General features: G+C 45.1%; 4 protein-coding genes across 5 annotated transcripts; 3 read left to right on the plus strand and 1 right to left on the minus strand.

The window, feature by feature from the left end:
• Window positions 1–161: 161 nt before the first annotated feature.
• Window positions 162–3062, minus strand: LOC6730227 (STAM-binding protein-like A). The gene is made up of 5 exons (XM_002105474.4): window positions 2561–3062; window positions 1906–2457; window positions 1123–1438; window positions 952–1064; window positions 162–884 (listed from the first exon to the last, which is right to left on the minus strand). Exons 1-5 carry the CDS (start codon window positions 2674–2676, stop codon window positions 719–721), a joined length of 1263 nt encoding a protein of 420 aa, XP_002105510.1. The 5' UTR covers window positions 2677–3062; the 3' UTR covers window positions 162–718.
• Window positions 3063–3389: 327 nt separating this feature from the next.
• On the plus strand, window positions 3390–9360 carry LOC6730228 (neutral ceramidase). 2 transcript variants are annotated; one of them, XM_016177842.3, is made up of 6 exons: window positions 3390–3482; window positions 6451–6605; window positions 6668–6991; window positions 7051–7917; window positions 8328–8938; window positions 8999–9360. In XM_016177842.3, exons 2-6 carry the CDS (start codon window positions 6477–6479, stop codon window positions 9180–9182), a joined length of 2115 nt encoding a protein of 704 aa, XP_016036981.1. In that variant the 5' UTR covers window positions 3390–3482; window positions 6451–6476; the 3' UTR covers window positions 9183–9360. The 2 variants fall into 2 exon arrangements, with proteins under 2 accessions (XP_016036981.1, XP_016036980.1); XM_016177841.3 differs by lacking the exon at window positions 3390–3482 and adding an exon at window positions 4098–4430.
• A 276-nt stretch (window positions 9361–9636) lies between these two features.
• LOC6730229 (prolyl 4-hydroxylase subunit alpha-1) lies at window positions 9637–27004 on the plus strand. The gene is made up of 9 exons (XM_016177843.2): window positions 9637–9988; window positions 17529–17721; window positions 22817–23125; window positions 23241–23428; window positions 25134–25303; window positions 25361–25843; window positions 25920–25985; window positions 26436–26601; window positions 26663–27004. Exons 2-9 carry the CDS (start codon window positions 17537–17539, stop codon window positions 26746–26748), a joined length of 1653 nt encoding a protein of 550 aa, XP_016036982.1. The 5' UTR covers window positions 9637–9988; window positions 17529–17536; the 3' UTR covers window positions 26749–27004.
• Window positions 19474–22369, plus strand: LOC27207594 (putative mediator of RNA polymerase II transcription subunit 26). The gene is made up of 2 exons (XM_016183275.3): window positions 19474–21695; window positions 21775–22369. The coding sequence occupies exons 1-2, from the start codon at window positions 20331–20333 to the stop codon at window positions 22108–22110; spliced, it is 1701 nt and encodes a 566-aa protein (XP_016036983.1). The 5' UTR covers window positions 19474–20330; the 3' UTR covers window positions 22111–22369.
• Window positions 27005–27823: the final 819 nt, after the last annotated feature.

Consider the following 27823-nt stretch of genomic DNA (forward strand, 5'->3'; position numbering starts at 1 on the left):
GCCACCTTTCGGCTAGATTTTCTATATTTAAAAATGGCGTTCAGGATAATATAAAGCATTTAAAATGAAAATAACAAAAACATAACATTGATTACCGACTTTCCCCCATTTAGCTCCCCACAAATCTTGGTATGCTAGCAATAACCATTACGACTGAAAAATATGGGCAACCATAAACCAGTAGTCATAAATATTTATTCAGTTTAGTACAATAGGTAAGCATGCACAGTTTAATAATAGCATTTTATGATGATTCGTCTTTGAACAACAGGTTATTGCAAGTAGTAAGCCGTAGAAGGACACGACTCCTTTTTGGAGCGCCCCGAATAGTTTGCACTGTAAGCTGTGGGGGTGTGTGTGCCAGTGTGTGAGAATGCCGGGGATTCCCCGACAACAGCCTAACATATTAATTATAGTAAGATAGTAACGAACGCAAGGGTAAGCCACAATTGAAAATCACATTAGAGGTTCTTAAGTGAAAGAATGCAACGAACCAAGAGGCCGGAACGCAATAAACAACAACAAATGCCGCCGAGTGCTATAAGTGGTGTATGGACGATCCTCGGGATCAACAGCTTGCAAAAATACATTTCTCTCTGTTTGCCGAAAATAGTTATTCTCTATCTGCCTAAATCTCTGTAATTTCCATGGTACATCACTGTTTGACAACCGAAACTGGAGCTATTGCTAGATCTGATGGATCGGTGCTTTTGAGTGACTATCTCCGCAGATCGATGACCTTGATCTTGGCCTGGTTATCCATTCGGATGTGCTGCGCCTCCATGAAGAGCGGCGGGTCATTAGGATGCGGATGAAAGCCCGACTGGCGACATTGGGCTATGTAGTCCAGGCCGTAATGTGGCGTGAGTATAAAGAAACCAGTACTGGAAGCGAAAGATATGGATATCAGATAGTCAGGTGTTGTCTACATTGACTCATTCGATGACTCACGTGTTGTACTTAGGCGCGCACACAATGGCCAAGGCTTCGGGCATCATAATCTGATAAGAGCAATGCGTATGCAGGTCAACGGAGGACAAAAACGCAGTCTGGGTTGGATGAGTCTGGGGAAGAAGGCTATTTCTCAATTCAACGTTATAAAACTAAGAACTTGAAACCCACATGAATCCATCCCAGCGTAATGAGCTGCATCTGGTCCTGCACATCGAATATCTGCTCCTCGTGCATCGTGTTGCAGCTGTCCGGAGTTCCTTGCTGTTGCGGCGTAATGATGTGAGTGATGTACAGCTGGTTCTGGGACAGATGACCAGCCAGTACGCCGCATGTCTCGATGTTTTTCGAGGTGTTGGCCAGGGCCAGCTTCAGGAACACCTCCATGGTGTCCCCGGGCACGTAAACGAGGCGCAAAGAGCCAGCCAGCAGAGAATCTGTGCGGTTGTAAGATGGCTTCTGATTGCGATCGAAGCTTGGCTTGGAGCTAAAAATATGGATATGTTTAAAGAAAAATCATGTTTTGCATAATGATATATAAGCGAACCGTAGTCCTAAACTGAAGTTTTTGGTTTAAATAACTGTTCAATCAACGTCAAACACCAATCCTATAATCTCATAAAGCAGTTCAGATAACACAGATAAACTGCTTGAGGAAACAATCAAGCTAAGGGAACTATCAGTTTTCTTATCAAGTATATTCAAACTGGGGATCGGTTTATAGCTAACGATTGCTCGATAAGCAAGTCTATGTTTGTTTGGTTTTTCAATTTCAAACCTCGAATGAGGCAAACGCACTTTATAGGGCTAACATGAATTGGAGCCCTGCTGTGGTTACGTGTTCACAGATATTCTTGAGGTTTCATCATTTAAACAAAGCTTTAAACAAAGAATTAACATATTGCTGTGCATTTGTCATTGGAAATTTTGTTTAGAGTTCGCTTTTTTTCTTACTTGGTTGTCTTATCGGTGGCTGCTTCGCTGGCAGCGGGCAGCAGGAGTCCCGATCCCGGCAGGCTGCGATTGGCGCCTGTGGGAAAGTCATTGGGGTAGACCACCTGGTCAAGCAGGCCCAGGTCCGGAGCCGATGGCTGGTTGCCTTCGTCGATGAGCACGTGCAAATTGGCCGGGATGAGGGATGGGATAGCACTTGAACCTGCCTTCTCCCTTTCCTTCTGCCGCTGACGTTCCCTTTCCCGCTCCCGTTCGCGCTCCAGTTCTTTGACCCGTTCCGCCTCCTTGCTGGCCAGGAACTGCTCGTACTCTCTTTGGTAGTGCGTTAGTAGCTTGGCTCTCAGCTTCTCCGTCGTGGGCATAATCTCGTCCTTAATCTTCCTGTTAATATCCCGCACCTCGGCCTTGACGCTGCCGTAATCCGGGTGCTGGCGGATCTTCTCGATGAACAGGGTCATGTAGCGCAAGTACAGGATGAATGCGTTTTCGTGGTTGCCCTCCCGCAGGTAAACATTGGCCATGCGCAGCATCTCGGTGCCAGAGCGGTAGTACCTGCAAGGACATTGGGTGAGTGTGAGGAACTGAGAGGCCACAAGTCCTTGGCCAATCAAGGTCACAGCCTTGCGGGAAACGGCCATGGAAGCGAAGGACTTACCGCGTGACTGGCATGTTCTTGTCCACCTCGATCAGGTTGCCGCAGTGCGACAGGTGCTTCATCCTCTCCTGCGGCTCCACGTCGCCCATGCTCATGTTATTCACAGCCTTCGACATGGTTTCACTTGCTCCTCCCGAAGTTCCAGCTCTTCCTCGCGCTTTCCACTGCCGTGTTTCCTGGACTCCTTTGCGTATTGTCTTGGGTTACTGCTCGCGCGGACTGGACGCACTCTTGGTTGTCAATCAAACGCTATTCCGCAATCTTTTTCCGTGCAGAATTACTCATAATTACGCAGGGCGTCCTCTGAAAAAGCTGGAAACAGCTGTTCTCCCACGCAGTCAGCTGTGCGCGATTGACAGCGAAGAGTCATCGACGTTCTATCGATACTAATCGATGGTAACAGTAGCAAAAGGAATATCGGTTTCCGAAACGAACGTTACTTCTTGAATTTAATATATCTAGATTGTTTTTTCGCTACAGATTATTAGTGTGAGTTAAATTTCTAAAAAAATTGTATACTTGAATTTTATTTCATGTAAAGGAAACAAAATTACCAAATGCAATGAATTAATACTCGAAGTTAAACGTGCAGTGTTTAGTTCGTCTTGAAGGTGACATAATCATAAAAAGAGTTTAAAGTTAATTTCAGATTATCGCCATCTAAGAGTACGTTGCAAATTTGGGTTCTAGAAAGCGAGCCGTATATTCCCCTTCCAATTGCACGTACTTAATCCGTATCGCTGAAAATAAAACACGGCTAATCTAGGCTAATATACTCAAAGTAAAGCGATAGTTTAACCTTATCAATTGGTTGTTTTAAAGACCCCTCAGCTCGATCGATCGTAAAAAATTAACTGGGAGCCCATTCAGTAGTAGCGCGTGTCTCGATCCCGAAAGAAGTCGGCAGGCAACTTTTTCTGGGGTGAGTTAACTTTCAGAGTAAGCCCTATACCATATAGCAAATTCCATGCAATTATACGTTTAAATATCGAGGACTTGGAGTGCGAAATTCTCTTGTTTGCAGGGGTCAAAGTGCGCACTTGTTTACCTGCGGGTATTAGCACCATGGGGCCCAATCTCGTACTCCCGATCTGCGGAAACTAACGATATGATAAGCTATCGGCGGATTATTTAAAGCATGCATAACGGGCAAAACCAAGAATACACCTAGAAAAAAGGGGAGAGACCTTTTATTAAGATAAAATATCTAATATAATTAGGCAGTCGATTCGATTCTTCATAGCTCAGAAGAAGTTTATAAGTTTTCTTAACATTCATTAATCATTAATCATTAATCACATATGTGATTGCGTTTGAAATTCCCATCGAACATGGATTTGTATGAGAGAAATGGTTGACCGCTTGAGCGACTGACTGATGGATTGATGGCAGCTGCGCCCCCACAAGCGCCCAAAAAACTGAGAAGCCAAGCCAAAGAGCCGAAAACCCATTCACAGATCAAAACGCCGAGAGCCGAAGTCCCCGATTCAGGTTCGGCTTGGGGAATCGAGTGCGGCTTGGTTTCCAGCCGAAATGGTTGGCTCGATCCGATCAGTCGAGTGCCAACTTGGGCGCAAAACAGGCGACGACCCAATCCCACGGCTCGGTTTCGTTTCGAGATAGTTTCGTTTTGGAGGGGAGCGGTTCGAAAAAAATCAAAAAACAAACTGTCGCGTTCGTGGAAAGATAAATAAATCGAAAAAAGTGGGGGCCAGCGTGTTTTGAAATCGGCCTTTGGCATCGACAAGCGCCAAACTGCAACTGCAAATGCTGCACATTATCCATTAATTGGGCAGATAAGAAGCGTGTGATAAGCGCAGAGCACATATAACTACGGCTATTGAGCCACCACCGCGATTGAACAGTGAATGTGAGTGCTGGAGCTAATAATAAGGGTCAGGCTGTCCGAAAAAAAGGAGTTCACATTGCATAACCCTCAAAAACAAGTCCAAGCTTCCCGAAATCAGTGCAAGTAACCTCAGATATGTGTGTATAGTACATAGCCTACTACTCATCTTATAAAAGGCTCATCAAACGAAATCTTCTGTAATTTGCTCAATTGGCGCGTTTGTCCGGCGATCAGCGTTTGGCGGCCCGTATCCAAGAGATACTTTTCCACCTCCGTATCTTTATCTTTGGATTGCTCTCTTGCTGTAGCGAGCGTTACATTTTCGAGCCTCCAGGCGATTGCAAAAGTATCTGGAATCTGAAATCGAAATCCGCACACGAGATACGTGTGCCGGGCCATTTGTATCTGTATCTGTATCTTTGTATCTTGTGCGATGGCCCTGCAGCTGATAGTCACTTCGGCTCTTTATGGCCGAGCATATTTATTTAATTTTCGTTTTCAATGTCAGCCGCGCGGTGTGTAAATTATGCAAAGTGTACGGCGGATTATGGGAATCGGATCGGGTGGTGGTCAGGTGGATGAGCCACTGGCACTGCTTTACATGCGCGGCAATTACCCACTCGATTTCCTACTTAACGCCTTTTGCGGCAATCCGCACTGAGAACAGACAAATTCTATGTGGAACCCAGTGCGCATACAAAAGAAGTCGATTCATCATTAAGTTCGAAACAAAAGCATGCGGATAAAATAGGGAAATGGTTGGGATAGGGGCAACGGAGGAGGTGGTGCTAATGCGGGAGTGGAAAACGCCAACCACTTTTGGTTTTAAGACGTACCATGCCGGTCAGCTCAGAAGTATCTATTGTATCACATGGGCGCCATATGGTCATCAGCTAACTCAGAATGAGGAAGAAACAACTAAAGATACACGGAGAATATTATATTATATATATAGATAGAAATATATGTACATGTCAGATATACTATGGAGAACTTGTGTATTGGAATTCTGTGATTTTCGAGATCAGAGTTAGTGGTTCTATTTCATTGACCGCAGCTGTACGCTAACCATTGAGCCGCTGAAGAAGCCGCCTGCTTTCGCAACTGATAAAAACCGGTTCCGGAGACGCTCTTCAGCTGCTGATAAGAGATGTCCCGTCTGTTTTATTCAACTGCGATTCGGCTGCTTGCATTGTTATTATTATTATTGTTATTGTTATTGCCAGTCGGCGCGTTATTGTTATTGTCAGTGGGTCTGCCGGAGGTCACGCCCGCCTCAATCTCAACCCCATTCGAAGTGCGATTGCGAACGGTCGCGGGGCATTTGCATTTGTCCGCTTTATCTATAACCGATTGACGGATGACGGCCAAGTGGATCGGATTGGATCCAGCTGTCCAACTGTCAATCGATGGCTGCTTTCATCACCTTCGCGTTTTGTTGCAGATACTTGCAACACATGATTTGAGTTGCCAAATACGAGCGGGGTATCTTCATTTCTGCGCATTTAAGTTGGCTGGGGAAGATTGCAGATACATATAAGACTATCGCCCGGAAAAATAACTGATCAAAAGATTGAAGTGAATTGAAGGGCTTACAGCTAAGTTCATACGTAAATACTTGGATTTATTTTAATGTTTCAAATTAGTTTAACGACCTATTCATTTACTGCTTAACTGATTCATTAATTTGATTATTAGGGTATAAGTAATTAATCAAACATACTGAAAACTCACAGATACTCATAATCTGACTAGGATTTGAGCTTAATTGTCCAAAATGCGGTTACACATTGTATATTTATTAATTATATCGTGGTAGCTAAATGCTAACTGCTACTTGACATGATCGCTCAAAAATTGTGACTAGTTTTATCATGGTTAGTTGGTTAGTACTTTTGCCGCAGATAAACTGTTTTAATTGCTCTTTGAAAATTACGTTAAACACGAAAAACCCGTTTTTATTTTAGATAGGGGTGTTACCATACGATTGTTTAATCAATTTATAAACATTTAATACTAATGGTATTTGCTATATTTCCAGATTTAAATTAAGTGCTCAAATCAACGATGTCCAATAGCAAGATGGCCTTCTTGGCCTTTCTGGCCGTGAGTTTCCTGTGTGGATTGGCCAGTGCCACCTACAAAGTGGGCGTGGGCCGCGCGGATATCACAGGACCTCCAGTGGAGATCAATTTCGTAAGCTTAATAAAGGGTCTTCTGATTGTTAAGTGATCTATATCTAGGATTTCCTCTGATAGATGGGCTATGCCAACATCAAGCAAGTGGGTCGTGGCATCCACACCCGCGTCTTTGCCCGTGCCTTTGTGGTGGAGGACGAAAAGGGCAACCGAGTGGCCTTCGTAAGTGCAGATGCCGGAATGATGGGCTACGGATTGAAGAGGGAGGTGATAAAGCGGCTCCAGGCACGTTATGGCAACCTGTACCACAATGATAATGTGGCCATCAGTGGCACCCACACGCACGGTGCTCCTGGAGGATTCCTGATGCATCTGCTCTACGACATCTCCATTCTGGGCTTTGTGCCTCAGACCTTTGAGGTGATGGCTCAGGGACTGTATCTGGTGGGTTTTAACTTTCAACTGAATTCGTAGAGGAAATAAATAATTAATTTATATTATAGTGCATCAAAAGGGCAACGGACAACCTGGTGGATGGTCGCATCTTGCTGTCCAAAACTACCGTGCTAAATGTTAACATCAATCGTTCGCCCTCATCCTACTTGAGGAATCCCGCCGAGGAGCGTGCCCAATACGAGCACGACACGGATAAGACCCTGACCCAGCTGCGATTTGTGGACCTGGAAAACAACCTCCTGGGCGCCTTTAACTGGTATGCGGTTCACGCCACCTCCATGAACAATACCAACAGACTGGTGACCAGCGACAATGTGGGTTACGCCGCCCTGCTCCTGGAAAAGGAGTACAATCCGAACAAGATGCCCGGAAAGGGCAAGTTCGTGGGTGCCTTCTGCTCATCCAACCTTGGCGATGTGTCCCCCAATATAATGGGTCCCAAGTGCTCTATCTCCGGCAATGAGTGTGATCTACTGACCTCGCGTTGTCCCACTGGCGAAGGAGATTGCTTTGCCTCCGGACCCGGCAAGGATATGTTCGAAAGCACCCAGATCTTGGGTCAACGGTTGGCGGATGCTGCCCTGGGACTGCTCAACGAACAGAGCCAGGAGTCCACGGCTCGGGAGGTCACTGGAGATGTGAGGTTCATCCACCAGTTTGTGGACATGCCCAACTACAATGGCAGCACATACAATCCGCTGAGCAGGAAGGTCGACAAGGTCAGGGGTTGTCAGCCGGCCATGGGCTATAGCTTTGCTGCCGGTACCACCGATGGACCTGGAGCCTTCAGCTTCGAGCAGGGAACCACCACGGACAACCCCATGTGGAACTTTGTGCGCGACTTCATCGCTGCTCCCACGCAGGAGGACATCAAGTGCCACGAGCCCAAGCCTATTCTACTGGCCACCGGCAGGGTGAGTTTTTCCATTGATCCATTATTATTAACTAAATAGCAAGTCTGAAAAAAACAATAGCGATTTGAAAAGAATTTCATAAATTGCCTAAAGGTATGCAGTACAAAAACTCTTGCTATTTGTTCGGAACTTTGTAGAAAGATGTGTGCATTAGACACAGAATTTAAATGTGTGCAAAGGAACAAATTACCAATTTTGAAACAGAATACATACATTTATGTAGTGAATTTTGTTTTCATGATGCACATTTAAGTGGGGTAATTAAACTGAAACGAAACGCAAATTAGTTGTCAGCTCATAAAAATCAAGGTAAGGTAGTTATAGCCAGGTCATCATTTAATGCCCAATCGTTATTTAAAAATCTAAGTGAACTTTAAGCATATATAACATGTACATTATCCACTTTTTAGGCCACCTTTCCCTATGAGTGGCAGCCAAAGATTGTCTCGGATCAGCTACTAAAGATCGGCGATGTGATCATAGCCGCCGTGCCCTGCGAGTTCACCACAATGGCAGGACGTCGTCTGCGAAACCAGATTCGAGCGGCTGCCTCCGCCGTCGGAGGCATCGACACCGAGGTGATCATCGCCGGACTGACCAACATATACACCAGCTACACGGTGACCCCGGAGGAGTACCAGGCGCAGCGTTACGAGGCCGCCTCCACGATCTTCGGTCCCCACACCCACTCCATTTACATGGACGTCTTCGAGCGCCTGACCAAGGCCATGATGCGGAATGAGACTGTGGATGCGGGTCCAAGTCCGCCGTACATGAATGATGTGATGCTATCGCTGAACACCGGAGTTCTCTTTGACGGACACCCCATAAACACCGACTTTGGGTACGTGAAGTCGCAGCCCAACAAGGAATACGGCATCAACGAGACTGTGAAGGTCACCTACATATCCGGAAATCCCCGCAACAACCTCTTCACCGAGAAAACCTACTTTACCATCGAGCGAAAGATCAACGAGGATCGCTGGAAGGTGGCCTATACGGATGCCAGTTGGGAGACCAAGTAGGAACCGCCAGCTCAAGATTTTAAATGTTGGTACTTAATTAAATTGTTACTTTTCAGAATGGTCTGGCACCGCACCAATACGATCCTGGGCTTCAGCGAAATGGACATCTACTGGGACATCAGTCCGCAGACTCTTCCCGGGGAATATCGCATCCGGCATTCCGGGGAGTACAAGTACATCCTGGGCGGAAAGTATCCCTACGAGGGACTCACGCACTCCTTCACCGTTAAGGAGGACTAGGATTCGATATCCGCGTGGCGTGATTTTATAAATATTCCTGGCCAGACAGTTGTCGGGCCCATCAAAAACAGAAACCAACACTGAATCCATGTATTTATTTACCATTTGTAAGTGACGAAGGAAAAGCTTTATTTTTGCGAACGCGAATAAAAAAGATGCCAAATTATGTTGAAACTAAGCAAAAGTGTTTTTAATTTGTATCGAAATGGCTGTTTTTTAGTCTTTTGACAATGCTTCATCTTTTAACAATTACAATTCAAATTGCCCGCCACCAAACACGATCCGCAAACAGCTGTTCGAATGAAATCCACAATGCTTTACATTTTTCTCTCTTTCTACTCTTTTATCTTTTGTGGAATTTAATTGAATTTCGAAATTCGAAACTGGTGCTCTTCTCTTAAATTCGAAACAGAAACAAGAAATTCTCTCTTTCTGAAACTGGAAGTCGGTATTTATCTATATTCGATGCGGCAACAAAACAAAATCAGTTCCAGTCGGTATTTCTCAGCGCGCGCACGCGAATTAAACAGAAACACAAATTATATTTTTGTAGACAAAACTGTGAAAAGGGAGATTTGCTCCTCGAGACCAGAGAAAACAATCCTTAAATTCGATTCTAAACGAAAATACCTAAAACAAACGTGAATTTTGTGCTTCCAGTTAGAGTGCATAAAATGTATCTATAAGATACAAAGTGCGGGTGGCAATGCAATCGAGGTTTTCTCGTGGAATTGTAAACAAAGAAGGCGGCCAGTTTCATTGACATCCATCGAGATCCAGCAACAAGTTCGCACAAGACACACACGGTAAATTAAAGAAATTCCTCAGATACATTTTCTAGAACTTCTGACGTGTTCCTGCTGCCGGCATCCGTCCTGCACTGATAACAATAATCGAGTCTTTATTTGAAAGAATGTGGGAATGTGGGCCAGCTAAATTGAGTATTCGATTTTGATTAGAGAGAAATGCTCTGCTCCGCTGTGACAAAAACTAAACTGATTTGAGTGCTCACATACTATATGCACTTGTTGTCACCACATGGCGATTCAATTGACCGCTTTTTGCCCCCACATATTCCCCATTTCCTTCTGCTGATGCTCCTCCCTTCCCCATCTCCGCTGGCGATAAGCCTCCAAATATCTGGACTCGAAAAAGTCTGTGCGGCATAGGCGTAAATACATATACTTTTTACGTCCGTCTGGGTGTGTTTTTATAATGTGGACTAGGGGGCGAAAAGGAGGAAGTGCCGCAGTCACGTAGTCAATTGTCGGCATTTGTTTTGGTCTCGTTTCCCGTGCACTTCATCTTCAAATGCAAAGGGTATATACACTGCGTTGCCAACTGTGCGAAAAAGGATGGCCTAGTTCAGCAAGGAATCAATAGATTTTCTTCCTTTTGCTATACATTTCAGTAGCAAATTACTTGAATAAGTAGAGTCAATCAGTTACTAAAAAATAACCAGTCTCTTAAACTGTTTCCAAACCTGTTTGTAAGAGGATACAATTACTTTAAAGGGTATTGAGTTACTCTCTATATAACAGAATCCTTCTTTAAATGTATAACATATATAACATAAAGTACCTGGTAAATGTCTATGATTAAAACCCAGCTGAGTTGACTCCTATTTAGCCCGGACACGAACCTCGCTTAGCCGCTCTTATTAGCTGGATATTTCTTGTCTAATTGGAAACACTTCACCAATTAGAGTCTGGTTTGGATGATTAATGGCTATGCGTATTTTTCAAAACACAATCGGATTCAATAGCTTCAATTAACTTACGAGCAAGGTGTGTTAATTTATGAAATTTATAATTTAGCCGCAATCTGGTTCGTTGCTCCCCGCCTGCTTTTTCGGCCTTTCGCCTTTACGTCCATTTGATCAGTATTTGTTTGCTAATTAGTTCGGCAATGACGACCGGTTGGCAATAATAGAGTTGGATGCGAAAACGAAAGTGGCTGCCGAGTGGATCACCAGGTCCATTTCCAGGTGCGGAATGCAATGAAAGTGAGGACAATGTCGACAAGGAGCTGCTATTTGGCCCACTTCCTTGTCTGGTTTCCCCGCCCCCCATTTTTCTCCAGCCTTTTTCCCAGCTCATCTTACGCTTTTATAATGTTCAGCAAAGTCTTTGAACCGGTTTGGTATTGCGATTTCCATCGGGGACGCCTTTTATGCTTACATTTCAAGGTGAATTGTAAAATTTATGTGTGCACACGCTCCATGACGGCATCTGACTGGCATTAAAGCACTTCGCCATGGGTTAATCATGGGGGCCAGCCGGGTGTTAAGGGGCTGGGGATGAGCTGCGAACATTTGTCATTCATTACTAATTAGCAAACTCGCTGAATGCACTTGAATTACTCCCGCCGAGTCCTTCCTTCCTGCCTACTGAATATTTAATGCGAATGCCAGTTTTCCAACACAGCGAGAAATTAAATAGAATGGATTCGATCCGAAAGGTGACACCCGTTAGAATTATCAACATTTTATTTAGAACTTCTCGAAATACGTTATCAAAAGTGCTTTCTAGAATTTCCAGAATATTTTTGATAGATGGTTACATCATACTTTCATAATTCATCATCATTTTTCTCAGTGCTGGGTACTTCTTTGTGACAATCAAATTAACGCTTATGGAATTGAAAAGTTCACGCCCTGCGAGTGGAACTTTTGCTGGCAGACAAATCACATTATCTACGACTTTGAATCCAAGTTCTTGGAGCAACTGCAGCATGTGGCCTGGAAACTGAAACAGAAACTGCCACACGCTCTTGGCCTGGCCAACTCAATTACACTTAACCAAATTGTTTGCATAATTTGCACAAACTAGGCAGCCCGAGACCGTGATTTTTCCACAAAGAACTCTTCTCTTTGTCTATTCTTTTTTTTGCATCGTATCAACAAAGTGGAGAGACCTCAATCGGTGGTTAGGGCAAAGTTTGTGCCCATGATGATGATACTTAAGGCGATAATGATGATGAAGTGGTTATGGCGAGGCGCGTCTAACGAGTCCATTAAGTCGCTGAATTAAGGAAAAACTCGGAGTCAAATTACAGTGCCAACGACGAAATCGACGGTTCGATTCGATGCGATTTTAATTATGCATTCGATCGACGAGCAGAGCCACTCAAATTGGCCAAATTGAATGGGAAGGGGAAGGTTTTTGGCTAGGAAGCCGTACCCTCGGCGAATTCCATTACGAATGGGCAAATGTCACAGCAGACATGGGAAATAAGAGGAGCTCCGCCTGGGGAAGGTCAGTCCGCGGGTCCGGGGGCCTGACATTTAGCAGATGGGAGACTTCGGTGGCAGCAGTTTGGCGACTTCGTGCCACATTAACAGCCACTGGCCCAAAGAGACAATGTGGCCAAAACTGTTCACGAGCTTGCTTTTGCTGGCAGCTCACAAATGCCAGGGCTCAAAGAGCAGATGCACGGAGAAAATCCCTATATGAATATAGAATAATACTCGAAGTTATATACCTCAAAATTATAAAAATATCTCCATTTAATTTTAATAACTTACCTGGCAAAACTCTTAATTATTTAGCCATATCTCTTTATTATTTGCCAGTTCTACAAATCATGCAATTAATTCGCTTTTAATTAACCTCTTAATAATACAGCATCAATTTATAAGACATAATTAATTTATAAGCGAGGTAGCTCCACCCAAAATCGATTCAAGTTTAATTCTGGCTATATTAAATCAAGAAAACTAGTTTCGAAAAGACATTCAAAGAAGAGGTAGAAAAGTCCTAAGACAATGTCAGTTTCTGATAAATGTTATGATTAGGTATTCTCAGATTAGACAAATTTATACTTGGTAAACGTTAGTTTCATGCAGCTTTCAGAAATGATAAATTATTGACCCCGAACCAAAAGAAGTGTTCCAATGAAACATATAGTATTCATAATATTTGGTCACTTCTTCCCCCACAAGAATATAAATATTTATGGACTTTAAAGTGCTTCCACGAAGATTAAGTCGAACGTCATTATGGATATTTGTTTTTTTGAGTAGTGTCATATTTAAATTCGGATTTAGATATTCTAAGATTATTCATCTCTTTAGCCACCACTTGTTTTCCTCTGTGTAGAGTCAAAGGCATCGTTTCGGCTCCGAATTGGCTGCGGATGCACAGTTATGAGTCCGCTTTCGGTGGCTCATAAATGTCAGTGGGGCTACTGGGCTGCCGGTGGTTGAGTTATGGCTCTGGGCTCTGGACTCGTCCATCTCGGAGTCGCTTCAGCAGCTTCGTCGACTTCACCGCTCATAAAATTGATGGACGACATTGTGGCGGCCACGTTATGGGTGATACCTAACCCAGCAAACTAACTATGCATCTGCAAGTCGACCTTGCCAGCGTGGCCAGCATATCACAGCCCAGCAACCACCCACTCGAGGGGGAGTGGGGGGTACCTCCCACTGCATTTGCACCTGAATAATGATGTCGTGCCTGCTCAAATTGTCCCGTTGCATTTTATAGAATTGGTGCCGTTTGCTGACAGTTTCATTTGAGCGAAAGTGTCGCAGTTTGGCGGCTAAAAGGAAGGCAGTCTCCCAGGAAACAGGTGCATATGCCGCTCTCGATAAGCGAGGTCCCATTGTGTGGGACAGGTGGCATAGTGGTACAGTGAAACACGCACAAAGTGGACGAATGTAGCACAACAGGTTGGCATGTGTGATATGTTCCCCAGTTGCACTTGTAACTTTGGTTCCACAAATGTAGTCATGTGGTACTAGGGAAGTCCAGCCAGAGGCTTCACTGTCTTGAGCCAATGCAATATTGCCAACCGGGTCACCGTTCGAAACTTTTTCCTGCGCCAACAAGGACACTCTTTGCCAGGTAGGAAGCATTTGCTGACTGGCCAGATGCAATGCGAGTAATGCTAGTTCGCTGTCACCCGGCACAGAAGTATCTGCGTATCTGTATCCGTGGAGCAGTCAAGCATCTCCATTTTCATTTTCATTTCATTTCCATTTCCATTTCGATTCCCGTTTCGTCACTTTTCGCAGTCAGTCAGTGGGTCGAATGCGGAGCTTAGTCAGCGTTTTGCACACAAAGTATTTCATAACTTAATTGCGCCAGGGCGCAAGATAACAAATTTTGTCGAACAAAAGCCGGCAGAAAATTCATTTTCATTTCGCCGCGCTCCTTTCTTCGAAAAAGTGCAGTAAAATCATGGAAAAGAAGAGCCAACGAAAATGAAAATTGTTGCCGGATTGCATAAAGCACAGAATACACGCAAGCTAAAACTATAAGATTGCCGAGCCAGCATTTCAGTTGGGCCTTATGCTCAGATGGGCGGACTGTGAAATAGAGGCGTGGCCGGCGAGGAAAATGCAATCCGATGACGAAAGTCCATTTCGTTGCACCACGATTCGCACCGCAAGAAGTGCAAAAAGCGGCGATGATGATGAGGCGTGAATTGAAATTGATTGGTAGATTAGTTTGCCCAACTAACCGACTGAAGTGAAGATGTGATGATGTGATGAAAGTGCTGGAAAATCGCCGCCTTGGCCGGTCCTGAAATCGAATTTTCCGCAGCCATGCATTAATTTCCGTAACCATATCAACTTTCTGCTCTCTTCCACTCGGCTGAAGTTTGTAATTTGCTGCCAATTAGTTGAACGTGAAATCCAATTTCAGCTTTGTCCCGGGAATGAATCTTCTGTCGAATTTCTGGTCAGTTCGCAATTTCTGGCGACCGCAGTCTATGGTAATCAGAGCTGGCTGACATTTCGCAGTCATTTATTCCAGCTCCCTCTTAATATTAATAATTCTGCATTTTGCATATTTTCATTTGTATGCCGCTCCGTCAGTTTGATCGACCAGAAATGTGAGAAATTCCGCGTTAAATGACCAGACAACTTGGCAGGTGTTTCTGCATAAAAAACATATCAATATTCACATTGCTTTATTACCATTAATATTTTTGCGCAAAAACAAGGGTAATGTGTTAACTGTACATGCACAAGCCCGATCGCAACTCGTAAATTTTGTGGCTTAATGAATTGAATTTAATGGCCCCGCACTCATTCAATTTTATAAGCATTACCATAAAGATGTTATATTTAATACGGCCAAATTATCGCTAATACGCTGACATTTATAGTTGAGATTACTTTGAGAGCCGACAGCCGTATTAATCCTGATTATCTGTATATGTTTTGTTAGACGTGAGCTTTGTTAGCTAAGTTTCAAATATGTCTGGTTAATTATGCTAATGCTCATTGACTTTTGCAGTTGGCAGTACGCCTTTATAGCATTTATATCTTTATCTTTAGGCAGAGGCACAAATGGCTTAGGAATGTTTCGTATGAACGGCCAAGAACTCCTCCTCACAGTCATGAAACGCACCTTAGTTCTGCATACTTCTGCGTGGGTGGATGCTTTTTCCTGCTGTTTTGTTTTATGTGCCTGCAAATGTGCAACTCATGGCAACAAACATTCCCCTGTGTTGCATTGGAATTTGCGCAAATTAAGGCGAGTAATTTGGTCCACACTCTATAACGAGAGTTCGATGAACTGGTCGAAAGCAGAAATTCCTCATTTGCCCACGAACTGCAGATATTCTCTGGGTGAAATAATATTTGCATTTCAATAAGTTTGATTGTGTAATGCTGTGCGGGATGGGATTGGGTGAACCGTTAAAGGCCTGGTCATCATCGCTCACAATGAGCGATTTCTGTTCGGTTAGGTTCGGCTGTCCGCTGCAGCGACGCGTATCTTTCAGATACATTTGCATAAATAACGGAGTTCCTTGAACCCCAATTAATTTCCCGTGAGATGCAGGGCCAACTTAGCCAGAAAAACTGTATCTGGCATCAGGAACATCGCTCCAAACTGGAAACTGGAAAGTTAAATGGAATTGAACGGCGTGTCGTAAAACTTAATAGCTGTTGCCCTCGTTCTGATCAGAGTGTCGAAACTCCACGACTAGAAATGGAAATCCGAATAGATAGATTTAGAATTTGGTAAAGGGGACAAACCGGTCTGGGCGAGATTATTTAATATTAGCTGACAGCCGGGTTCGCTTTTAACACATGTTAGCTGACATAAATCGACTCGCTTTGGGACATCCATAATTCTGGACCAAAGTGGCCAGAAGTGTTGGCCAAAATGCCGCGTATTAATGAAAGATCTTATCTTCTGCTGACTGATTAATGTGAGCAATTACCTGCTCAAGTGCGAGACAGCCTCTCTGTCTCGCCTTGGCAGAATTAATTACTGCTGATTAATTATTCAACGCCCACCGCCTTCAAGAGCATGCATCAGCCTTAATTCGTCCTTGTGGTTCGTCGAAGGACTTTTTGGGCCACCGCCCACCATAACAACCGAATCCAGCGAACCACCGCAGACAAACATCTTCTGTATGCAAATTGAGTGCCGCATTTATCTTAAAGATGCGAATTAACAGCGCGCAGCTAATTAATATCAATTAAAATTTATTGGCACGTTAACTAAGCCGCAATCTATGTTGTCCCGCCTCAAAACGGAACTGGAAACAAACTTGAATTCGCTGTTCCTGTCAACTGAGACTGATGGGGGTATATTGGCTAAAGCGAACTTGTAGATACACCGATATATATGAAACTTGATACATCACAAGATACAAAGGCCACAGGGGACTGCAATGTGGGTTTACATATGAGTGAGTGATTAAACGGGTTGCTCGTCCATGGAATTAAAAGCTACACATAAAACCTTCAAAGCAGCAAAACGAATATAAAAACCATCCAATTATAGGGAGGAATTTTAAGACGTCCCTCTGCTAAAATCAAATGGCATGCAGCAAAGTCAAAGCTCGACGAGCAGCTTGTGATGCAAAGATATGTAAAACTGAATATTTTCCTCGTTCCACTTTCGACTGTGACAAATTGCACATTTTCCAATAGATATTTGCTGCGGCAATAAGGGAAGTACATATAAATTGCAAATTGTTTCTGGCGAAGGAAATACGGCCACTTAAAGAGCATTTTTCCCTCCACTCCGTGGAGTGTCATCGAATGTTTCGGACCCGTTTTATTGTCGTCAGCGCAGTAAAGTAAACGCCATAAAACAATCCGCTCGATGGCAGGTCAAATTAAAAAACGCTCATTAAAATAAATTGCCAAGTGCCCAAACTCAAGCAGCAGCTGCCCCTCGAAACCCAAATGCTGTGTTTCTGCTAGCTCGGCGGCGATATTAATCAATATAAGAGTCGATTTTGGGTTCACTGAGCTTAGAGCTTCCACTTTACACATGGCCGGAGATTTAAGGTCAAATCGCAGGCTATATCTACCACCTTTGGCAACAAACTGTAAGGCGCCTAAGCTCACAGCATTCCATCTTTTTGCAGACTTCAAAATGGCAGCGGACTGGCGATTGATACTCCTGCTGGGAATCCTGCTCCTTGTGGGCGGTCCTGCTAACGGGGAGGTGTACACGGCCTTGGCCGAGATGGAGGAACTTCTGGAGACTGAATCCGTACTGATTACCAACTTGGAAGGCTACATTCGCGTCCAGGAGGACAAGCTGAACTTCCTCAAGAAGTGAGTATCCCTTTTCTTGCATCCACTTGTTTAATTGGACTTAAATAACACAGACATTAATTGGGAAGCCCTTTAATGTTGCTTATCTGAGCCAACAAACTGCCCGGTATTTATGAAATCCCGCATTCTAGGCCATAATAAAATGTGCAATAACTTAATTGACCCGCTGAGAGTTAAAATTGTTTTTATTTGCCAATAGGCAACGTGCAAATACAATTAGTAATTAGTGGCTTTGTTTGCTTTCCATTTAATTATCTGTAATGAATTTGGCCTTCTGATTTGAAACTTATTGCTGCACTTTTCATATTTGTTATATATTTAATAACCTTACAATACATTTCAATAGTTCAGGAGGAACTTGAATTTTAATTGAATTTTGAAATAGTTTCCGTCAGAAAAATAATACTTTGCTAGTTAACATTATCTTGTTTCATGGCATGTTCCAATCAGTAAATGCGGAGAGTTATTTATATGTTTAGCTTAAAAGATCTGAGTTATTCAGTTCGTAACTTCGGATAATTACACGAACCCTAGACCTCGAAAACCAGCTCCAGTCGGACCCCCATGATACTTAGCATAAATAATTCGTATGGAAATGGTGCCAAGATGTTGCTAGTCCGTAAATGGGGAACTTGAATAGACGTTCAGGTAGTCGCCTGCATTCTGGTAATTACTTTTGCCACGTGCGAGGGCAGCTGTTGCACGCACCTATGCTGTTTTACTACTTCTGAGTGTGTATCTGTATCTGTATCTGAGGAGGCGCCCCTCACACACATGACTGCAGATACATATCTCTTGCTTATATGCGAAGGGGATCTATGTGGCGTATATATATGACAACTGGCAGCGGAAATAATATGGGGGAGAGAGCAGGGTGCAGGATGCGGTGAGACAACTCCCCTAATCAAATAATGCCAGTCGCACTCAGGACTCAGGATTCAGGATCTATCTTTGCGGCTGTTTCTGTGCTGTTCAGTTCAGTTGAGTTTAGTTGAGTTTCTGTTCCTGCATTTGTACCTTGGCTGTGTCACAACAAAGGACGAGACAGGATCCTCGCAAACAGCTGACAGCTGTGTGCCTGCCGTCTCTGTCTGTTATCCTTGTGCGCTGTCATTGCCCCTGCCTTTGAGTATCTGCATCCGAGTATCCTTCGGATCCTGTGCAGAAACCCCGCACTCTTGTCGCGTGCCGTCTGCCGGCGTTTAAGTTTAAATGCCTCTTAAATTTTCCCACCGGCCAGCTGTTGGTGCCTCCAATTTCTGGCTAATCCGCTTGACAAATGCCCCCGACTGCGCTGATTTGCTTCTGGCCAAAAGGCAATTAAGTTGGCCACCACAAAAGGACAACACGCGTGCATCCAATCTGCGGGCCCAAAGGCATGTATTTATGCACGTGGGAGGCGAGATCCGGACAAAGTTGGCCCACGAACTCTGCGTTTTTCTACGTTTTCCTCTGGCAACCAAATGTAACGGTCGCTTGGGCAACAAAAATCCGGGGAGGGCTGCCTTTAGGGAAGGTTTTTGGTCTGCACAAACATCAGAGCCGAGCAAGTATTATTTTTCAGAAGCAGGCTCGACTGAAGGGTACCCCTTAAAATATATAAGCGATTTTAAAGGTCACAAATCTAAGTTAAATATTTTAAATTCTTTTGTTTAATTTTTTTCTGAATGAAGCTAAGCTCTACTTTATGTCTTGACGCTCTTACGTCAGAAATATGTGCATATTAAACTAAACTGTTTTGTGAAAGCAGCATTAAAAGTTTGTTTTAATGGTGCCGATATACGGATGCTAACCATATATAATAAAAGCACGATATGGTTTCAACAAACAATAAACTATTTTAAATATTTCGGGAGAGAAACAAAGCAGCGACGAACAAAAGGAACAAGAACAACTAGTTCTTATATGGTTATAATAAAGAAAAAACACTTTTATGATAGTTAAATTATGTCGAATTTTCGGTGGTGACAGTGTGCTGATATGATCTGCTCTACACTGGTTATGTTCGAGTATAATCCTATGCGGATTTAAAACACATTCATCATACCCCTCAACTGGCCAAGTAAGTGGTACCAAAACAGAATTAAAGTCGCGAGGGAGCGCATATGAGTTGGTAAATAAGAATTAAAAACGCCGATAAAGCGAACCGAATGGAACGCCGGCTGCTCCTGCAATTCGCCGGGGGTTTTTAGGTTTTGGTTAGGACCGCGCTGAAACGTCTCAGTTGGAAGTGAAATGCGTTTCAACCCCCGTTCGTTCGTCGAGCAGCAGGAGCAGATGTTTCTGGGTTTTCACATTCGGTTCCTCTGGCCTAATGGAACGCGCCAAACACAGTCGGTCATTGTACGGGTGTACGGGTGTCTTATGTACAAGTAAATGGTGTTTTATGGGGTGGGGCCTCGTATCGGAGCACGATCCACTCGACTGCGCGCCGGCGCAGGAAGTGGAGGAAGTTGAGGAGCTGCCGGCTGGAACGGCTCTCCAGATCAGTCGAGTCGCAGTTGCCGAGGCGAGCGGATCGTGAACAGTGCTACGAACCCAAAGAAAACCCAAAGTAGTGAAAGAACACCCCTAAGAGGTTGTGGAATTGCCACCAGTACAGTGCCAACATGTCTCAGCATAACTATACGAACCCGGCCTTCTGCCAGAACAGCGAGTTTTACCCGGTGCCCAGCGGCAACTCGTCGCGAGTGGAGTCCATCTACAACAGAAGCCTCCAGATGAACTTTGGAGCGGCTCCTCCGCGCGCCACTCGAGATCCCCGCGAGGGTCCCCTGCGAATGCAGCGTAGCATGTCCACGCGATCAGTGACGCGGAAACAACACCAGCAGCAGCAGCAGCAGCAACAGCAGATACATCAGCAACACCAGCAACACCTGGCTCAGCAGCAGCAACACCAGCCGCCATCCTCTAGTGGTCGCTATGCTTTGGTTCCCCTAGAGGAACTGAACAGCAGTAGGGCCAGTAGATACGCCATAGTTCCAGGACAGGCGGCCCAGAGGTTGGCCAGATCACAGGATAATCTGGATCGCTATGGCTCCAGACATGGATTGCACGAAGAGGAGGAGCCGCACTCCTTCCACGAGGAACCCCATCAGGAGACCCAGTTTGCCAGCTTGCCACCGATACTTAATCTGCCGCCCAAGCCCAGGAATATTAACAACAACACCAATCCCAATCAAACCCAGATTAAGCACGCTTTTAGTAGCGACTTCGGCAGCAAGACCTTCTTGATAGTGGATAAGAATAGCAACCAGAGGTACCAGATGGTGCCCACCGCCGAGGACGAGGAGCTGGTGGACGAGAACCAGGAGATCATACAGATGCACAATGGCCGCGCCCATCGATATGCAGTGGTGCCCACGGATGCGGACGACGATGATCTGGCGGAGGAGCTGGAGCAGCAGGAAACCTGCCTGAGCAACATGGAATTGAGCAGGCAGTACGCTGCGAGGACCTCAACGCCGCAGCAAAAGAATGCAGCTGCCGCCACTAGGGCCTTGCATGAGCTCCTGACCACGCCCAGGAAGATGCAGCCGCCTCCGCGATTGGCGCACTCCACGCCCCGGAACGCCGCGCACCACGAGCAGCTGCAGATGGAAAGGCGGTTGGAGATCTACAAAAGCCAACAGATCTACCAAAGCCAGCAGGTTGGAGCAGTTGTAGGAGTCCCTCCAACATTGCCCATTCGCCAGAACCGACTCTCCCCACAGAGACTCCACTACGAGACCGTGAAGCCGCTGCCCATGCAGATCGCAGATCGATCCATGGCCGTCATCAGTCCACGGGTCCAGGAGCAGGGGCAGGAGCAGGAACGGGAACAGGACATAAGCAGCATCCAGGGAAAGGGCAAGAAAAACAGCTCCTATCCGCAGAAAATGGCCAATGCCACCATTACCTTGGCCGTGGTCTCCCTGATGCTCGTCTTGGGCAGCACCATGAATGCAGGGCTCATCATCTACATGATTGCACACGTAAGTAGTCTAATATACATTTAAAGATACTCTTTTTGTCCATGGAAACATTTGAATAACACTATTTCTTCCCCTGCAGCTCGGAAAGTCCTTTTACCTGCAGTTTAGCCTGGTGGCCTCCTTCTCCGGAATGGGACTCGGCTTCCTGGGATTCAAGTCGCGCCACTGCGAGTGGCTGCCGAACAGGAGCTATAGCTCCGGCTATATCCTGGTCACCGTATTTTGCCTCTTCAAGTCCTGCGGATTGCTAGTGATTCTCGTGGTGGATCCCTTCCCCGGATTTCCTGTCCATGATGTGACCACTGGCGTCATCCTGGGACTGTCGACCTTCACCATGTTCTTCATCGGATTGGGAGTGCTGGGCAGCTTGTGGTGCCACCGACCTCCGCCAGACAACCGCGTCAACGTGGTCTAATACCCTGGAAATAGTTAATCCTAGACTCTAATTAGTTGCACCATCCACTTCGACTTCAAGAACTTGACACACCGAACGGCTAAAAGACCAAAAACAAGAACTAGATTTATAATCAGCGGAAGATCATCATCCCCCAAACGACTGTATATAACAAGTGGGTTGTACCTATTGCTAACTCCTAGTTTGTTTAACTTATTGTTCACCTTAATGTAAGCATGTTACGGAATAAGAATAAAATAAAGGCACGTAGTTACCAGAACAGCATTTTGTATCAATAAGGAAATGGTAAAAGCGTTCAATTAGGTTAGTTCTTTAACAAAAAACATATATATATGGTGAATAAACACTTTCAAATATAGGTCGGGTGGTAAAATTATAGATTCAGCGTCGTGATAATTAACTTGATTGAGTAAACAATTATTTTTCAGCTTTCAGCACCTTTTAACTATTGAAATACGGTGCATATTTTATTTTTTTTTTAAGCAATCTACTTTAACCGATTGTTTGGGCATTTACTTATTGACAAACAGGAAAGTTCCGACATTTTCTTTAAGCTGCAGCTTATTTTTGCCGCAGGACTTGCCATTTTTTCCCGGCTAAGTTAAAACTTCAGCGTTGCTTTCCGCCAGTTGAAATGCAATTTGCCTGCTCGCGAAAAGCACTTAGTGAACTGTCTACTAAGTTTTGCCCTCTCTTTAAATTGCAGCAAAATGGACGAGTACCAGAGGGAGCACTCGGATGCCTCCAATGATATAACCGCCTACGTATCCAATCCAATTAATGCGTACCTGCTGACCAAGCGGCTAACCACCGATTGGCGCCAGGTGGAGAACCTCATGGAGCACGACGTGGGCACGGATTTCCTGCAGAACATCACCCAGTATCGCAGCCTCCTGAAATTCCCCTCCGACGAGGATCTCAATGGCGCGGCAGTGGCCTTGCTCCGCCTGCAGGACACCTACCAACTGGACACTTCGAGTGTGGCGAGGGGCAAGCTGAATGGCATTCAGTACAGGTAAGTTAGAGCTATAAAGTAGGAAACAGATTTTCTGGTTACCAAAAAATATACATCTCGAAATGAAACGGGCAAGTCCCTGGGATACTCACTGACCAAATTTATTATCCCGCAGCACGGAAATGTCCTCGGATGACTGCTTCGAGTTGGGGAGACAATCGTACGTGAACCACGACTACTACCACACGGTGCTCTGGATGAACGAGGCGATGGCCCGCATGCTGGAGGAGCCGACCAACCACACCCAGAGCTTCACCAAGGCCGACATCCTCGAGTACCTGGCCTTCTCCACCTACAAGGAGGGTGAGTGCAAGTCCGAGCCCAGTGCGACTCCCCGGCACCCGTCCGCAAAGTGCCCGGTTGCACTTGCAAAAACGGCTGCTTAAATTGAAATGTCGTTTTCTAATGAAATTTATTTAAATACTTCACTGGCCCCTTTGACAAGAAATATTCAAGCGTTGCATGCTCCAGCCCGTGAAATTATTTAAAATTTTCGCAAAAAGCTATGCGTTTACCTTTATATACAACCATAACTATGTTAGCATACGCTCAAGGCAGTGCTGCTTCAATAACTTATAAAATCTAGGAATTCTCACAGCCCCCTAAACCCGAAAATGTCCTTAAATTTCGGTAATTAAATTCTCAGAGTGTGCTCGCCACTCCACCTCGTTGTTGTCCTGGCTCGTTTGCATGGCACTTTCGAGGTCCATTTGGTTGCAGGAAATTGCACTCAGTCCCCGGCCACTTGCCTCCTGTTGTCCTGCCACTTTCCATACTTTCCACCTGGAGCCGCTCTCAGGGTTCTCCATTAAGTGCGAAAAAGTGTTGGCCATCTGCCGCCAGTGCGACTTTGTTGTGGGAAGCAGGGAAGTCATCACGTAGAGCAGGACAGGATCAGCACGTCCTTTGGCTAGGGAGTTGTATGCTTTATTAACGTCTTATTACACCGGTTAGTGTCCCCTATCCGTTCATCAACGGGCTGGCACACGCATCTGTATACCCAGTGGGTGCTCCTTGGCTCTAGGAGGCTCCACACAGGAAGAAATTCATAGACGACACGTAGCCTGTTAAGTAGGGTGTCTTAAAGGTATGCAGAGATTTTAGGAAGTTTGGTTCAGACTTTTCGGTCCATCGTTGCATGCTTTTAGATAACTTTTTTTAATTACTAACGCTTTCTATGCCATCAAAACGATGTGAGCAATGTAATTTGACTTGTGAATATCGGTTCGCTTTTTTTCCTATGCACTGGGTTAGCTCAACAAACAAACGATGGGCGGGCCCGGGGGCGTGGCGGAAGTGCGGCCATATTGTGTTGAGAAACGACACGAAAAAAAAACAACACAAATGGGTCCGCCCTCGAGGCAAGTGACAGGCTTTCTGTCACCCAACCACTCATCTCGCACTCCCCCTGCCAGTTGCTTCTGCTCCCGGTGGCACACATGTGTCGTGAGATGCAAATTTAAATTCCTGTCGCCGACAGGACCTCAAAAGTTGAGGTCGCAGTGGAGGCGGAGGTTAAAGCCGGATTCTACGGCAACTGACGGGCAGAACTTATTAGTGGGGAGCCGGGTTAAATGATGGCCTGGACCTGGACGCAAATGAATAAATAAGTGAGCAGCTTGCAAACTTTGGAAACAATCCAATCGACTTGATGGCCCAGCAGTCCCAGTAACTCAGGAAGTTCGAGGTCAGGCGGAAAACTTTCAAAGAAACTGTGGCATACTTTGGGGCCGAGTCTCGTTGGCTCGTTGGGCTGGGGTATCGTATCGCAGTTAAGGCCCATTTAGACCCTGATGAATTAATTGTGCGGCCGGTCAAGTGCAAAACTCTTGACTTTAAATAAGTGACTCACTAATGTGCTGTTTGTTTGTTCAAGTAGTTATGGCCCGTTTAATGGTTCAGTCGCTTTGATGTTCTTTAGTTAAAGGTTGAAGAGTTTGTATAGTAGTTTTTCTGTTCAAATGGGGAGTTGTTATAAAGCCCGGTATTTTTCCTTTATTTCTTTCAGGCAACATAGAGAGCGCTCTGACCATGACCAACGAGCTGCTCCAACTGCTGCCCCACCACGAGAGAGCCAATGGAAACAAGCGGTTCTACGAGAAGGAGATTGCCCAGCAGCTGCAATTGCGGAAGATGAAGGGCGACGATGGCACCGATGAAATGCCCAAGTCCGACTTGGTAAGTAAAAGTTAAGCGTACCCAAAGATCCCTACGACTTAGATAACCCAATTGCAGCCCGTGGCCAAAAGTGACCCAGCCATCTTCGATATGACAGAACGCAGGGCTTACGAGATGCTGTGCAGGGGCGAACTGAAGCCATCCCCATCGGATCTGCGATCCCTGCGATGCCGCTATGTCACCAACCGAGTGCCCTTCCTGCGTCTGGGTCCCCTGAAATTGGAGGAGGTCCACGCGGATCCGTACATTGTTATCTATCACGATGCCATGTACGACAGCGAGATCGATCTGATCAAGCGGATGGCCCGCCCGCGATTCCGCAGGGCAACGGTCCAGAACTCCGTGACCGGAGCCTTGGAGACGGCGAACTACAGGATCAGCAAGTCCGCCTGGCTGAAGACCCAGGAGGATCGGGTGATTGAGACGGTGGTGCAGCGCACTGCGGACATGACTGGCTTGGACATGGACTCCGCCGAGGAGCTGCAGGTGGTCAACTACGGCATTGGAGGTCATTACGAGCCGCACTTTGACTTTGCCAGGGTGAGTTTCCTCCATTAGTTACATACCTTAAATAAAGTAGAAAAAGCTAATTAAAATATGTTTCAATCCTTTCTAGAAAGAGGAGGAGCGCGCCTTTGAGGGTCTCAATCTGGGCAACCGCATTGCCACCGTTCTATTCTATGTAAGTTGCATTCACTCCGTTTAAAGTATAATAATCCGATGTGTACGCGTGTTATTTTTCCGTATTTTTATGCACGCGCACATCCCACACAAATGATAAAACTCTGTGAATTTTCACTTTATTTGCCCAAGCCAGCAGAATCATTAGTGAGGCTTATTTATATAGAGATATGCGTAGGTTGCAATGCCAGTGAATGGAATTCCAAAGCCGGGAATGCAAAAGAACGCACAGTGGCTGCGAAACATGTACAAAATCCAAGGCAACCTTACAAATGTGGCTTCTCATTTCTAAGAGATACTTTTATTTTGCTCACCAAGCTATTGTAGGTTTGTGCTGCTTTGAATTGGTAAACACAACTAATTGGTTTTACGAAAATATGTGTGCTGTGTAGAGTTTAATATAATTATATAGCATGATATTAACTTTTCCTTTTATCCGCTTTAATCTAAGATGAGTGATGTGGAGCAGGGAGGAGCCACTGTCTTCACATCCCTGCACACCGCTCTGTTTCCCAAGAAGGGAACGGCTGCTTTTTGGATGAATCTCCATAGAGATGGACAGGGCGACGTGAGGACCCGCCATGCCGCCTGTCCCGTACTCACAGGCACCAAGTGGGGTGAGTTCGGCGCCATTTACTAGTCGCCAAAGTTTAACCTTTACCATATTCACTGATGCAGTGTCCAACAAGTGGATCCACGAGCGGGGCCAGGAGTTCCGCAGACCCTGCGCCTTGGAGGAGGATCACGGCGAGTTCGCCATCTAATCCGGAGTCTAGTTTGCGCATGCAACGAATCCCTAGTGCGGAATCTCATCCTTCGTCATCGGCCATCGACTTCCTATTGTAAATAAAGCACTCAGGCCGAAGAAGGTCGCATCTGTTCTACTTATCGGTTCATCGTACATGGGAACCAACTTCAACCTAGCTGTATCCTAGACCCGTATGGAATTTATCTACTTTTGTATATTTGCCTAGTTTAAGTAGTACAAAAAATTGCAATAAAATCGAATTGGAAATCAAACATGTGGTTATACATATACATATTGGCAGACTTAAAGTGGAATAACATGCTATAAATCTTCGTAATCTAAAATATAGCATTTTCGAGCAAGCGATTATCGTACACTAGCTTCTTAAACTAATGAAATTGCTGTGAAAATCTGTATATTGTAAGTATCTACTCACCAGTGGCAGGAATTTCCTTTCGAAATTGAAAGGACATCAACGGCAGAGGGGCACTCCGATCCGTCTCTGATGTTCGATTAGTGGGTGGCGATTTATCAGCCGGAGGACTCATCCATCAAGTGCGCCAAGTGGAGCTCCAGCTGCATCAGCTGTTAGCCGATACAAGGGGTTTTTGTGCGGGTGAGTAAATACAAATCGGCTTATCCTGTGGCATCTGCCGCATTGCGTTGCAAACTTTGCGGCGCTCCGGGAAACTATTGAATTTGGCCTGAAATGTGAAAAGCCCCAGGGTGGCGAAAAATGGCCAGCCATTTTGCATTTGGCATTGCCCAGAACAAATATATTAGCCTGAATTTTAAATAGGATGGTAGAATATACTGGCTAAGCTATCCTTTATTACACAAAAGTGCACGGGATGGTTTCAACGGAAGCCTATTATAATAGACCAAAACCGTGAGTGAAAGCTGTTATCAGTTCAACATGGCCAAATACCAACATTGTTTTAAGCCGTAACTGGTGGTTATCGGCACAAATTCAGTTTAATTTATAATAGTTCTTAACAGGTTTCTTGGGTACATTGGCATACCGCATATGATTTTTTTGTACCGCATAACTTGATTAAAGATTAAATTGATAAATTTACACTTTGGCAATG

Source organism: Drosophila simulans, chromosome 3R (genome assembly GCF_016746395.2).
Source record: "Drosophila simulans strain w501 chromosome 3R, Prin_Dsim_3.1, whole genome shotgun sequence".
Classification (NCBI taxonomy): domain Eukaryota; kingdom Metazoa; phylum Arthropoda; class Insecta; order Diptera; family Drosophilidae; genus Drosophila; species Drosophila simulans.

Bases quoted from the DNA above. Each gene is read 5' to 3' on its own strand.
- LOC6730227 (XM_002105474.4), bottom strand. From the start codon at position 2,676: ATGTCGAAGGCTGTGAATAACATGAGCATGGGCGACGTGGAGCCGCAG. The intron at 2,458-2,560 runs GTAAGTCCTTCG...ATGTCCTTGCAG, and splicing joins AAGAACATGCCAGTCACGCG to GTACTACCGCTCTGGCACCG. The intron at 1,439-1,905 runs GTAAGAAAAAAA...CCATATTTTTAG, and splicing joins GCCACCGATAAGACAACCAA to CTCCAAGCCAAGCTTCGATC.
- LOC6730228 (XM_016177842.3), top strand. From the start codon at position 6,477: ATGTCCAATAGCAAGATGGCCTTCTTGGCCTTTCTGGCCGTGAGTTTC. The intron at 7,918-8,327 runs GTGAGTTTTTCC...TCCACTTTTTAG, and splicing joins TTCTACTGGCCACCGGCAGG to GCCACCTTTCCCTATGAGTG. The intron at 8,939-8,998 runs GTAGGAACCGCC...GTTACTTTTCAG, and splicing joins GATGCCAGTTGGGAGACCAA to AATGGTCTGGCACCGCACCA.
- LOC6730229 (XM_016177843.2), top strand. From the start codon at position 17,537: ATGGCAGCGGACTGGCGATTGATACTCCTGCTGGGAATCCTGCTCCTT. The intron at 23,429-25,133 runs GTGAGTGCAAGT...TATTTCTTTCAG, and splicing joins CTTCTCCACCTACAAGGAGG to GCAACATAGAGAGCGCTCTG. The intron at 25,844-25,919 runs GTGAGTTTCCTC...AATCCTTTCTAG, and splicing joins CGCACTTTGACTTTGCCAGG to AAAGAGGAGGAGCGCGCCTT.
- LOC27207594 (XM_016183275.3), top strand. From the start codon at position 20,331: ATGTCTCAGCATAACTATACGAACCCGGCCTTCTGCCAGAACAGCGAG. The intron at 21,696-21,774 runs GTAAGTAGTCTA...CTTCCCCTGCAG, and splicing joins TCATCTACATGATTGCACAC to CTCGGAAAGTCCTTTTACCT.